At 34.8% G+C, this 11782-nt stretch overlaps 1 protein-coding gene across 1 annotated transcript; it reads right to left on the reverse strand.

Moving 5' to 3' along the window:
• Positions 1 to 484: 484 nt before the first annotated feature.
• LOC110908808 (DNA damage-binding protein 1b) lies at positions 485 to 10503 on the reverse strand. The gene is made up of 15 exons (XM_022153797.2): positions 10090 to 10503; positions 9396 to 9530; positions 9238 to 9317; positions 9058 to 9144; positions 8900 to 8987; positions 8619 to 8773; positions 6060 to 7959; positions 5014 to 5324; positions 3844 to 4129; positions 3573 to 3728; positions 3343 to 3484; positions 3169 to 3245; positions 1984 to 2126; positions 1793 to 1901; positions 485 to 917 (listed from the first exon to the last, which is right to left on the reverse strand). The coding sequence occupies exons 1-15, from the start codon at positions 10261 to 10263 to the stop codon at positions 720 to 722; spliced, it is 4041 nt and encodes a 1346-aa protein (XP_022009489.1). The 5' UTR covers positions 10264 to 10503; the 3' UTR covers positions 485 to 719.
• Positions 10504 to 11782: the final 1279 nt, after the last annotated feature.

Raw genomic sequence — 11782 nt, forward strand, 5'->3', positions numbered from 1 at the left:
AACGTATTCGTCAAAGTAAATAATGAGAAAAGAAAGGGAAATGGTGCATAAACAAGGTGAAAGAGGGTTTCCTAGTTTAATTGTTAGGGTAATGATATAAATAAAAGTTAAATAGTATAAAAAGTATAGATAAAATATACGAAAGTATAAAAATCTTTAATTAAAACATGAACATACGAACATAAACGAACACAAATGAACGATTGTTCACGAACACCTTACCGAACGTTCACGAACACAATTGAACGAACGAGACCTTTGTTCATGTTCGTTCATTTAACTAATCGAACGGAATTTCTTGTTCATGTTCGTTCGTTTATTAAACGAACGAACATAAACGAACTTCCCGCCGAACGGTTCACGAACGGTTCGCTGAACGTTCGGTTCGTTTACAGCCCTAATCTAAATACAAGAATATATTAAACCTGAAAATCAGGCTCAAGCTAAATATTGAGACCCTCGACATTTAAGAAAAATAACCATATACGACGAAGAAAATAAAGTGATATTAATAGTAAAAAGAAAAAAAAAAACCATTAATACCGAAATTTATCTATGGACATGTCATCAAGTTCTGTTAGAATTATCCAATGTAAGAAGAGCTTATTGAAATTGAGGTTCTATAAGGTACTTACTAGCACATATGTGAACCATGATAAAGTCTAATCTGCTACCAAAATGGCTGCTAACAAAAACGACTCGCGAAGGCTATAAGGACTTCAGTTTATAGCACAGTGGACTCGTTCAAGAAGTCTGACAACCTTGTTGACATTAAGGTGTTTAAGTTGTGGCTTTCTTATTGTTCTGTACATGGCATGGGGGTCATCCGGTACAGCTAGTATATCTAGCTGTTCCACGTGAGTAAGCTCTAAAAACTGACCTAACATATCCCCGTCAAGAATCTTATCTACACCCGCCTGCATCACATCAACTCAAATTCAGATTTGCCAAACACAAACATCCCAATTTCAGATACCAGGTTTTGGGTTCTCATATCTAACCCGTTTAATGAACGGTTCGTGTTTGATTGGACCGTTCAGCCTGTTTAAATAAACATGTCTTGTAGCCCATTTTAGGGGTGTTCAAAAAGCTCACCGCTCAAAAAGAGCTCGGTTTGAAAAAGGCTCAGTGGTAAACGAGCCGGCTTGGCTCGATTTGTAAACGAGTCGAGCTCGAGCTAGGCCTGGCTCGAATCGTGAGCTCGCGAGCCAGCTCAAATTAGTTTATTTATATATACTAAATTTAATTTTAAATGTATTAAAATAAAATATATGTGGGAGGGGGTTGAAGTGTTAACATTTTAAGTTTAATTAATCAATAACATATAAAAATATAAGAAAATAAACAAAAAATTATGCATTTAATACTTTTAACATGCCTTTGATCCTTAAATTATTACAAATATAAAAATAATACATATAGATATATGTGTAATTTTTGTTTTTGTTTTTTATGTTATCTATATTTGTAAAAAAAATTAAAATAATAATAATAATAATAATAATAATAATAATGATAATAATAATAATAGTAATAATAATAACGAGCCGGCTCGATTTGGCTCGAGCTGGCTCGAATATATACAAGGCGAGCCCGAGCTCGACTTTTCAGCTCGATAAAATAAGCGAGAGCTGATCTGGCTCGTTTGTGTTCGAGCTCGAGCTCAACCTGGCTCGGCTCGGCTCGATGACAAAGGTCTGTTTCATTTTGATTTACTCCAAATCATATAATTACTTTCCATATACATCCAGACACCTCCTAAATACTGCAACGATAAATTGTGTTTTTTTACCGGACTTTGACGGCTGCGGAACTCATTATGACTATTTCTGAGAATAGGAGATGTCAACGAGTGGTCAGCAATCCTCGATTGTACGTCTTTCAAAAGCTCATATTCATCCCTAACGCATAACAATTACTTTAGAAAGTAATCACTTCAGTTTGTTTTTTAATCAATATAGAAGTAATCTATTAATATTAAACCTTGATATAGGGATGAAGACTATTATGCTTCCTAACAACGTGCTTGCCACTATACTACTACTTTGTGATAAATCCATAATTGAACTTGCAATGTCACCGTCCCTCATTTCATCATCAGCCAGAAGTTTGTGTGAAAAAGAACCCTAAAAAATTATCAGAAAGAATTGAAAAGCATTACACAAGATACTAAAAAAACAGAAAAAAGGGTAATTTCATACATCCCCTCAAAAGTTGGTATCACATCGTATTTACCTAACAAAAAATCATGATATCAAATATACCCATTTCTAGATTAATGACATTATTCATTATTATTATTATTATTATTAATATAACAAAAGATGATGTCTTAGGAATAGTTATCGTTTTTCTTTGCCAAATTTACAACAATGCCATCCATGGCTTTTTTTTGTGCGTGTATTCAAACCTTCAACCTTTACCATTGCCACTTACACCCCCTCAACTTTCTAAAAACTTTGAAAAATGTCATTTTGACCCCCTCGAGTTTTACATGCTTATTTTTATGCACGTGGGTCAAATATAATACATTTTCTTGCTTATCTTTATGTACATTTTTTGTTGGTTTACGTTTTGTTTGGAAACAAGTTGGGTCAAATATAATACGTTTTCACGAGGCGGTATAAATCAGAGTTACTTTACCTTTCGACTCCGCCGAACGTGTGGTACCATTGTTTAACGTAAAAGAACATTTCTTACGTGCTTATTTTTAAGTATTTTTTGTTATAAATCCAAGTTGGTTTACGCTTCGACGTAAATTTTCTCGATAACGAGTCAGATCAAATATAATACGTTTTCGTGCTTATTTTCATGTGTGGTTTCAGTTGGTCTACGTTTTGACGTAAATTTTGTTCAAATATTTGATGGTATAAGTTCGAGTTACTTAAAGTTTCGACGCCCCGCAACGTACGGCGGGTCAAAATACTGGTTCATAACATTTCCTTACGACTTGCATTAGGATAGGATTGTTTGGACCTTAAGGAGAAAGAGAATGGTATTATTGACAGATTATAAGTTAAGTATGTTGCATGGGCATATCTGAGATTAAATTTTTTGCAAGGTAAATATGATATAATATGAATTTTCAGGGGTATATCAAATTGCTAGTTTGATACTTCAATTTGATTTGAACAGTAATAAATTATGTACAAGAAGTAATGGACTTGCCTTTTTGATGCACATTACACTCTCACCCATATAAAAGGAAGAACAAACCTTCAAGTTGCATTCCGGGCTCGCATTGTCTATCGTATTAATAAAAAATCCGTAGATAAAAAACGATTTATTAATTAGGTTAAATAACCGAAGTCACAAAATCCAGAAGAAAAATGAAAAGCTCACCGCCGGATTGATGTGAACAAGACACGATTGCAACGCTTCCCATTCGATCCGAAACAATAGCCGTATCGATATTTATAAGATGGCAGTCGGCAACCAACCTCTGCACAGGGTCACTGTATAGTTGCTCCACTTTCTTAGAATCCTATAAAAACGATCATTTTATCACATAATTGTGAATCATATACCATATCAAAGTAATAGGAGTGATATCGACAGACAGATAGACCGACCTCGTTATACGCATAGAAAAGAACGCCATCACGAATATCGCCAACGGCAATTGTAGTAAAGTGAGTGGTCAAAGTCATGATCATAAACCGTGTTCTTCCAACAGCCAATCTTTTTACCCTTAGAGAATTATCGTTTTGAAAGCTGCACACATAAAACTGGGAACAACAGAATAAAAAAAATACGCAAACAACATAAAAGACTCGTTTTGACTTTTGACCCGTTACCCAACCCACCCGACGTGACGATCTTGCCACGTTGCAACGAACTTACAGCATTGCCAGCAGAGGCCAAGAAATAGCAGTCCAGATAAGAACAGACGGCAAGTACAATGCCACGCATATTGGTAGAATAAGCTAATCTGAAGTTCCATGCTTCGATTTCATCGCAACTATTATCGTCAGGGCTGCTGCACAGACTATCGGTTCCGTAACCGCTGATTTCCCGAAATGGGGAAGTTCTTTGGGAAGAGGAGCCACCTTTTGAATAAAAGGTCATTGAACCGCTATCTGAGTTTTGTTTGTGCTCCAGGCAGAGAACTATCAATCTCCCTCTTGTACTGTTTACATGAGTGGCCAAAAACATAAATAAACAAATAAAAAATGGTAATTTTTATTATTTTTATGCATTAATACATTATTTCCTCAAGGTTATGGCGTATTATATTTTCTATAGCCTGAATACCAAGATAAGACTTGTATTTTCATATACCTACCAACCACTAACTGAATAACAACAATACTAAGATGTACTAAAATAACCCTATAAGAATTCAAGTCACTTGTTTCTAGATAGCAGATAGACCTGTAAACAAACCGAACATTCATGAACTGTTCGTGAACTTGTTCGGCGGGAAGTTTGTTTATGTTCGTTTATTTAATAAATGAACGAACATGAACACACGTTTTGTTCGTTCATTTATGTTCGTGAACCTCTGTTTATGTTCGTTCATTTGTGTTCATTTATGTTTGTTCACATTCGTTTATGTTTGTTTCAATTTAAATAAAGTAGTTAGTTATATCTATATAGATATTAAACATACAAGGAACTTTCTAACTACTTATATAAATAACTAATTGGTAATTGGGCTTTCTAGTAATAAAAATGGGTTTTTCAATGGAATTTTATATAAAAAATTCCTTTATGTTTAGTAAATTAAGTTTGCGTTCATTTATGTTTCTTCAATTATGTTCATTTGTGTTGTTTATTGTTTGTTAAATTGTTCGTTTAAGTTTGTTTGTTTATGTTTCTTTATGTTTGTGAATTGTTCGTTTAGGTTAAATGAACGAACGTAAACGAACACGAACATGTCCATTTTCTTAATAAACGAACATGAACAAAAAAATGTGTTCGCTTATATGTTCGTGTTCGTGTTCATTTGGTTCATTTACAGGCCTAATAGGAGATAAGATATTGAGCCGAGTATGAAAAAAAAATATTAACCTTTCCGCTTCCCCGCTGGCCATTATAGCGGGACCGGAAGAGAGACTTGTACCGACAACCAATACTTGTTCACCGCCCACCTTTAGTAGCTCCATGCACTTCCCTGTTTCCCCGAGATCTAGTTTAAAAGAAGATAAAACCAAACCACTCATGGGGTCCACACAACAAACATCAGATGAAGATGAATCATCGCTCAAATCAGTCCTTAAAACCAACAGCATTCTGCTTTCGGCATGATATAAAATCTTTCGTGGCGTGCCTCCGAGATGAAACTTCTGGACGTTTAATCGTTTGTTGTGCATCAACTCCAACTATACCCACCACATAAACGTTAAATGATAAGTGTCAGATGAACATGGTAATGATACAAATGTACTTGAAAAACGTCATATACATACATGCAACATACCAACTTCTATATACATACATACTTAAATATACATTATTACATACATATATATAGGGTTAAGAACATGTGAGAAGCACTAGGGTAATTGAGAAACACGAGAAGCATTCTGGACCACACATTTTTTTGGCTAAATCACCCCTTTTTCTGTTAGGATTTTTTTTTAGAATTATTCACGCGTATATTGTCAATTTATACTAATACATATGTGTATATATACGTGTTTAAAATTGAAAAATAAGTATTGTGCATCTACGTTTGATAATGTACATATAAGTATGTAAAGGAAGATTAGGTTCTAAACATGTTTTTTCTAGTGTACATATGTGTAAATACGTGTTTAAAATTAAAAAATAAGTATCGTATATATATGTTTGATAATATGGACACGTGTATAATTAAAAATTGACAATATACACGTGACAAAAAATAAGTATCGTATATATATGTTTGATAATAAGGAGTATTGTATTTTACACTTTCACTATATATATATTTGCTTTAGGATGACGTATTATATAGTACCCTCACAACTGATTTTCTTAATCAGATTATTTAATATCACTTAAATCACTTTCAAAACACACATCCAAACAATACATAAATCCAATAGATTGGCATGAAAATTCAAAATTCTTACCAAATGGAGGCTATTTTCCGACACAAATAAAAGCCCGTTTGGACATTCACTTGAGCATACAGGAGTTGCATGCGTGGATGCTTGGAAAGAGATAGAATTCAAGGCGAGACTATGTCTTGCAGTTTGTAATAACCAAGGCCTGTCACTAAGAGCAATAATATCAGCATCCAGGCGATCATTCAACGGAATCAAAAAAGCCGGTGCGATACCAATTCGGCGAACTGAAATCAACTCAAGATTAACCGGACCTCTGTCATGCACCACCTCAGATATAATAGATGAACGCGTAGAACCAATAGAAGTAATATATGGAACCAACCATTCAAATCTGAGTAGCATACCATTTCTCAACCCTGAGACAATATAAAGTCGATCAACTTTTACAAGCCTTACATCTTGAGGTATAGAACCACTAATCGTTGTTCCGATGCTGTTTACTAATGAAATGACTCCTACCGCAAGAGCTTTAATGCCATGACCGGGTTTAAACGATATAACCTCAACTGAAGGCCTATGTGTCCCAATAACAAACGTATTTCCCTCAATTTTCCTGTAGTTAACAGGATAGTTGTACAGATCTTCGTTAATAGGCTTTTGAGGAATGGAAATGCACGACAATTCATACTCCAATCCGACGTTTTGCATTTGGTATACTTCGTATTGATAATCCGCCAGCTGTCGAACCCCGAGAATGAACAAGTAACACGGGTTTGAAGTTGCAACAACTATGAAATTATTCCCGATGGCCCCGAGGCTAATGCCAGTGTTATCAGGGGACCAAGATGCGTAACTTGGAGACGAGAACGGAATGCCGTCAGGGTGGGCTATAGCTGTAGGTAACGCGAGTCGAACTGCGTTCTGATGAATCTGAACTAGCAACCCGTCACTGATAACACCACATGCTAAAGTGCATACGTCGGATTGGAAGCCAACTGGATCGGTTACATCGGTGAAACTTACGCCAACTGAAAGCACACGTGTTTCTTCTACAAACGACAGCACAAGAAAAGAATGATAACAATCGGTTAATTTCATTTTAACTGTCCATGTACCCGTTATCCCTTGATAATCCGGGGCGGTTTTTAAAAGTTTCTCTAAACTGACACCGTTTCGGATAACTCTTAGTGATCCTTCCGGCGCCATCCCGCAACAAGCGAAAATTTGTTCATGTTTCTCATCATGGAAATCAACTAATGACATATCTAAAATTGGTGAAATGTTTTGAATCGGGCTTTTGTAGTTTAGTTTTCCTTCTTCGAATTCTAATACCATCCCGTCAGCCATTTCGGCAACTGCGATCAAAAAACCGTTTTCGGTCCATAAAAGCTCTTTATTTGGTAAACCTTTGTAGAGACAATCAGAGAGGTTGACTTTAAGACCGTTTGACTCTGAATAAATCTCGATCATAAAAAGCTCGCCCGTATCAACACAAAAGATCATTCTTGGATTTACAAAATTTCCCGGTTCCCAACACCATGAGCATACACGGTTCGAAGTTGACTTCGATGAATAACCGTTATCATCATCTATATTCATGGGATCATCATCTTTAACTATGTCTTTTAGCTCCAAAAGAGCGGATGCAGCAACGTTACATATGTTACCTTCTTCATCAACATCATTTGTCCTATATGATTCCTCAATGAAATTATGATCATCCAATGTTAAGGGTAAAAAGTTTAGGCTTGTTCTATATACACATAAAGGGTTGTGTGGGTCCCTAAGATCCATTAGAAGAGCATCACTAACTCTAAAGAGAAATGCATAACCATATGAATAAGGAACTTCAACTATATTAAGTGCTAGTGGTCCAAGCTCGGCGTATTGAGAAAGTACATGAACAAAATTATCGCTTGTATTCCACTCCAATAACAAAAGCTCGTTAAGGAGTGATCCCTTTCTGCAAAATCAAAAGCAAATATTACCCATATGCAATGTATAATTAAGGAGTGTTTGGACGTGTGTTTTGAACGTGATTACGTGATAACCAGAATCAGATGATTAGTTGTAATAAAAAAGGCGTTGAAGATAGTGCTTAGATGTGCTTATGCTATTTGAACTTTTAAAGTAGTAATAACTTAATGATCATATGTAGTGTTCGACAAATTCTGGTAATTTAAGAACTTAGTAAATGATATGACAAAAAAAAGACGTTTTTTTGCGGCAAAAAGGTGTTTAGGTAAACGTATTAAATGAGAGTAAAATCTCTCAAATTAGGTTAAATAAGAGCTAAAGGTGTAAATATATTTATCCTTAAGATCATTTTAATGCAGTTGACATATAACTGATTATCTGTTTGCACTTCAAGTCACAATAATTAGATATTCGGTTCCGGAATGAAAATCCATGATATGACCAAGAAAGACGTTTTTTTTTTTCGGCGAAAAAAGGTGTGTTGTCAAACGTCTTAAATGAGACTAAAATCCTCTCAAACTAGGTTAAATAAGAGCTAAATATGTAAATTTATTTACCCTTTAGATAACCATTTTTAATGCAGTTGACATTAAACCGATTATTTGTTTGCACTTCAAGTCACAATAATGAAATGCATTGTCATACCTGTTTAAAAGAATGGCTAACAAAGGGTTGTGCTCCTCGCTTAATTGACTCATATCTTTTGAGATAAAACACATGCTCCATATAGTACCATGTATACCAGAAACTCCCATGCTTGTGCTTGTATTCTTCTCATTATCAGAAGGACAAAATATTTTCTGAAGCCAAAAAATGATAGGGCGTTATAGATTCTTAACCAATAAGTACGAGTATAATCTTGTTTTCTGAAAAGATCTAACGCATTTAAAATTATAAACCCACGATAATTATAGACGCATGTTAACCTTATCGATGATGTCAGCACTAGTGGAACTAGTAACTTTGAACAGAGCCAAATGATCCTCATATGCACTGCTAGCAATGAAACAACCACTGAAAAACGAACATCAAAACAGTTACGATAATGACCCTGTAAAACACATAACGCAAAATGGAAACTTACTTGGAATCAACGGTCAGCATTCTTCCAATTTGATGCCTTAGGTTTCCAGTTGAGCTAGATATTGGAGTGTGACACAAAGCAAAAAACCTAAGCAATAAACGAATGCCACCAAGAAAAGATCACAAAACATAAAATATATAGCAACGAAGTTACAAGTAAAATAAGCTTAAGAAAACAAACCTATGCAATTGCTTATGAAATGAGAGAACGGAAAGATCTCCAGAATCTGAAGTGACAAGCAAAAGATCCCTTCCTTGTAACTGCAGAAACATACAAGAAATTAAATGCATTGTATAACAATATAATTAGGGTTTAAAAACTAAACGATGTCCAAATACCTGAGGGATTGCTCTACGAAACCTATTATTCCACGGAAGAATAGCAATATCTTTAATTGTTCCAAACATAGGTTGGTCACATATGGACTGCACAACTCCTTGATCATCCACCATTACCATCTCTAATGATGTTTCCTGCATCAAACATAATCATCTCAACCTATCACATTTTAGATACTACAATACCAAACTATAAATAAGTAATCCAAAATTCTAATTAACTTTTCTTCCGTGTACCAATCCCAATTTTAAGAGTTGTTATGATACTAAAAACTAAATTATATATCACCTATCACCTATAAGTAATCCGAAGGTCTTAATAACTTTTCTTTTGCATGCTAATCCTGATTTCAGGGCTGTGATGATACTACAATACCAAATTATATATCACATATCACCTATAAGTAATCCGAAAGACCGAAAGTCTGATCACCTTCTCTTCTATAACTATAACTAATTCTAATTTCGCAGTTGTTAAATACCAAATTATACACCTCCTATATCTAATCCGAAAGTCTGATTAACTTTTCTTCTCTGTACTAAACCTAATTTCAGAGTTGTTATCACTTCCCTAACTCTTTATAACAAATTACTGTTTTCAAAAACAAGCTTCATCATACATAACATCTTCAACGAGAAACCGTTACAAATCACGAAATTAACTTGAATTACGAAAACGAAAGCAGAATAAAACCTTTCCGAACACGATATCCATAGAAGAAGCGGATCGGATGTGACCGTAGACGACTTGAAGAACAACGCTTCCTTTGAGGACTCGTTTCGCGAGATAATGAGAAGCGCCGTGAGCCAGCGGCGATCGAGAGTGGTTTCCGTTGGCCGACGATGATTCCTCCTCGGAAACCGCCATGAGCGTACGTCGACGGAACCGGAATAGCTAGGGCTACTTAATGGAACTGTGAATGATTTAAAGAATTGAATTGAAAAGGAAGATGAGGTGTGTATCGATGTATGTATGTATGTATATGAATCGGATTTATAGCATGTCTTCGATTGGTTTGTGGTTGATTGATTGAAGAAGGACTAGAGGATCAGTGGTTTTGGCGATGACGGAATGAAGAACACGAGGAGTGTCTCATGTAGCCCCATAGACTAAATTCATTGTCGGTTTAATTATTTATTAATTATTATTTGATGGTTATCTTTTTCTGAATTATTAATGTAGTTTATTTAAATTTAAATGTTGTTTTCATCTTATACAATACATGACTATACCTAACATTACACACAAGGGAAGGTTGGGAAATATGAAAAGATTTTAATATTTGGATGTCGGAGTTTATAAGTTGTTTTGTTATGAGACTTTCAGCTAGCTGCTTACCTCGTTTTTCTATTTTATGAATATATAAAATAGCCGTCGTTCAAAAAAAATACATAAAGGAAAGTAGGATTTTCGGTAATTAACTATACCTTTTCAACTGATAGATAAGTTTGATGATTCTTAAATACATTTTTAAGTTGAAGATTTGTAAATTCGGTTATTGTTTTAAAAGGATTAATTGTATATAATAGTGACGTAGTTTAGGTTAAATGTATTTTTATAAGGTTTTTGTTTCAACTGACAGATCAGTTCACGCTGGAGAAATTGTTCACGTTTGAACCTAATCCTATATATATATATATTAGTCGGTCAGTTCATGAACAATATCAATGTATTTTAATTAAGTATGTTGTTACAATGCAACTTTTGAAACAAAAAAATCTATGAATAACATGATCAGAACAATTATGAAACTTAGTAATTTACAATAGGGACGAGTATTTGGTACTAGGTGGCGGTACCGAATTTTCCGTACCGAATTTTCCGTACCGAATTTTTTCGGTACTGGTATCGGTACCCACTTTTTGGTATTTTCGGTATCGGTACCGCTAAAATACCGAATTTTACCTTCAAATACCGGTCTCATACCGTACCGTACCGAATATTTCGATACCGGTACTCAGTTTTGACAAATTTTGATACCGGTATTTTCGGTACAGGTACCACGCTCATTCCTAATTTACAAAATTCTTTATTAATATTTGCTAGCGCTGAATTGCATGTTGTGTCATCAAGACATCAAGTATGCAAGCTTAAATAACAAATAAGCCCACTTCAAAGCCCAAGTATGCAAGTTTAAAGAACAAATAAGCCCAACTCATAGCCAGATTTTTTATTTAAAAACCATGATCAGAACACCTATTCAAGAACCTTCATGTGTTTATTCATGTAGTCATTTTTTATTTAAAAAACCATGATCAGAAGTTCAGAACACCTATTCAAGAACCTTCATGTGTCTATTCATGAAGTCATATTGAATTTTGAAACCCATAAAGAACAAAGTGTTCAGCCCAACTAAAATACACGTTTCAGTTTCAACCCGATAATC

Source organism: Helianthus annuus, chromosome 14 (assembly GCF_002127325.2).
Source record: "Helianthus annuus cultivar XRQ/B chromosome 14, HanXRQr2.0-SUNRISE, whole genome shotgun sequence".
NCBI lineage: Eukaryota > Viridiplantae > Streptophyta > Magnoliopsida > Asterales > Asteraceae > Helianthus > Helianthus annuus.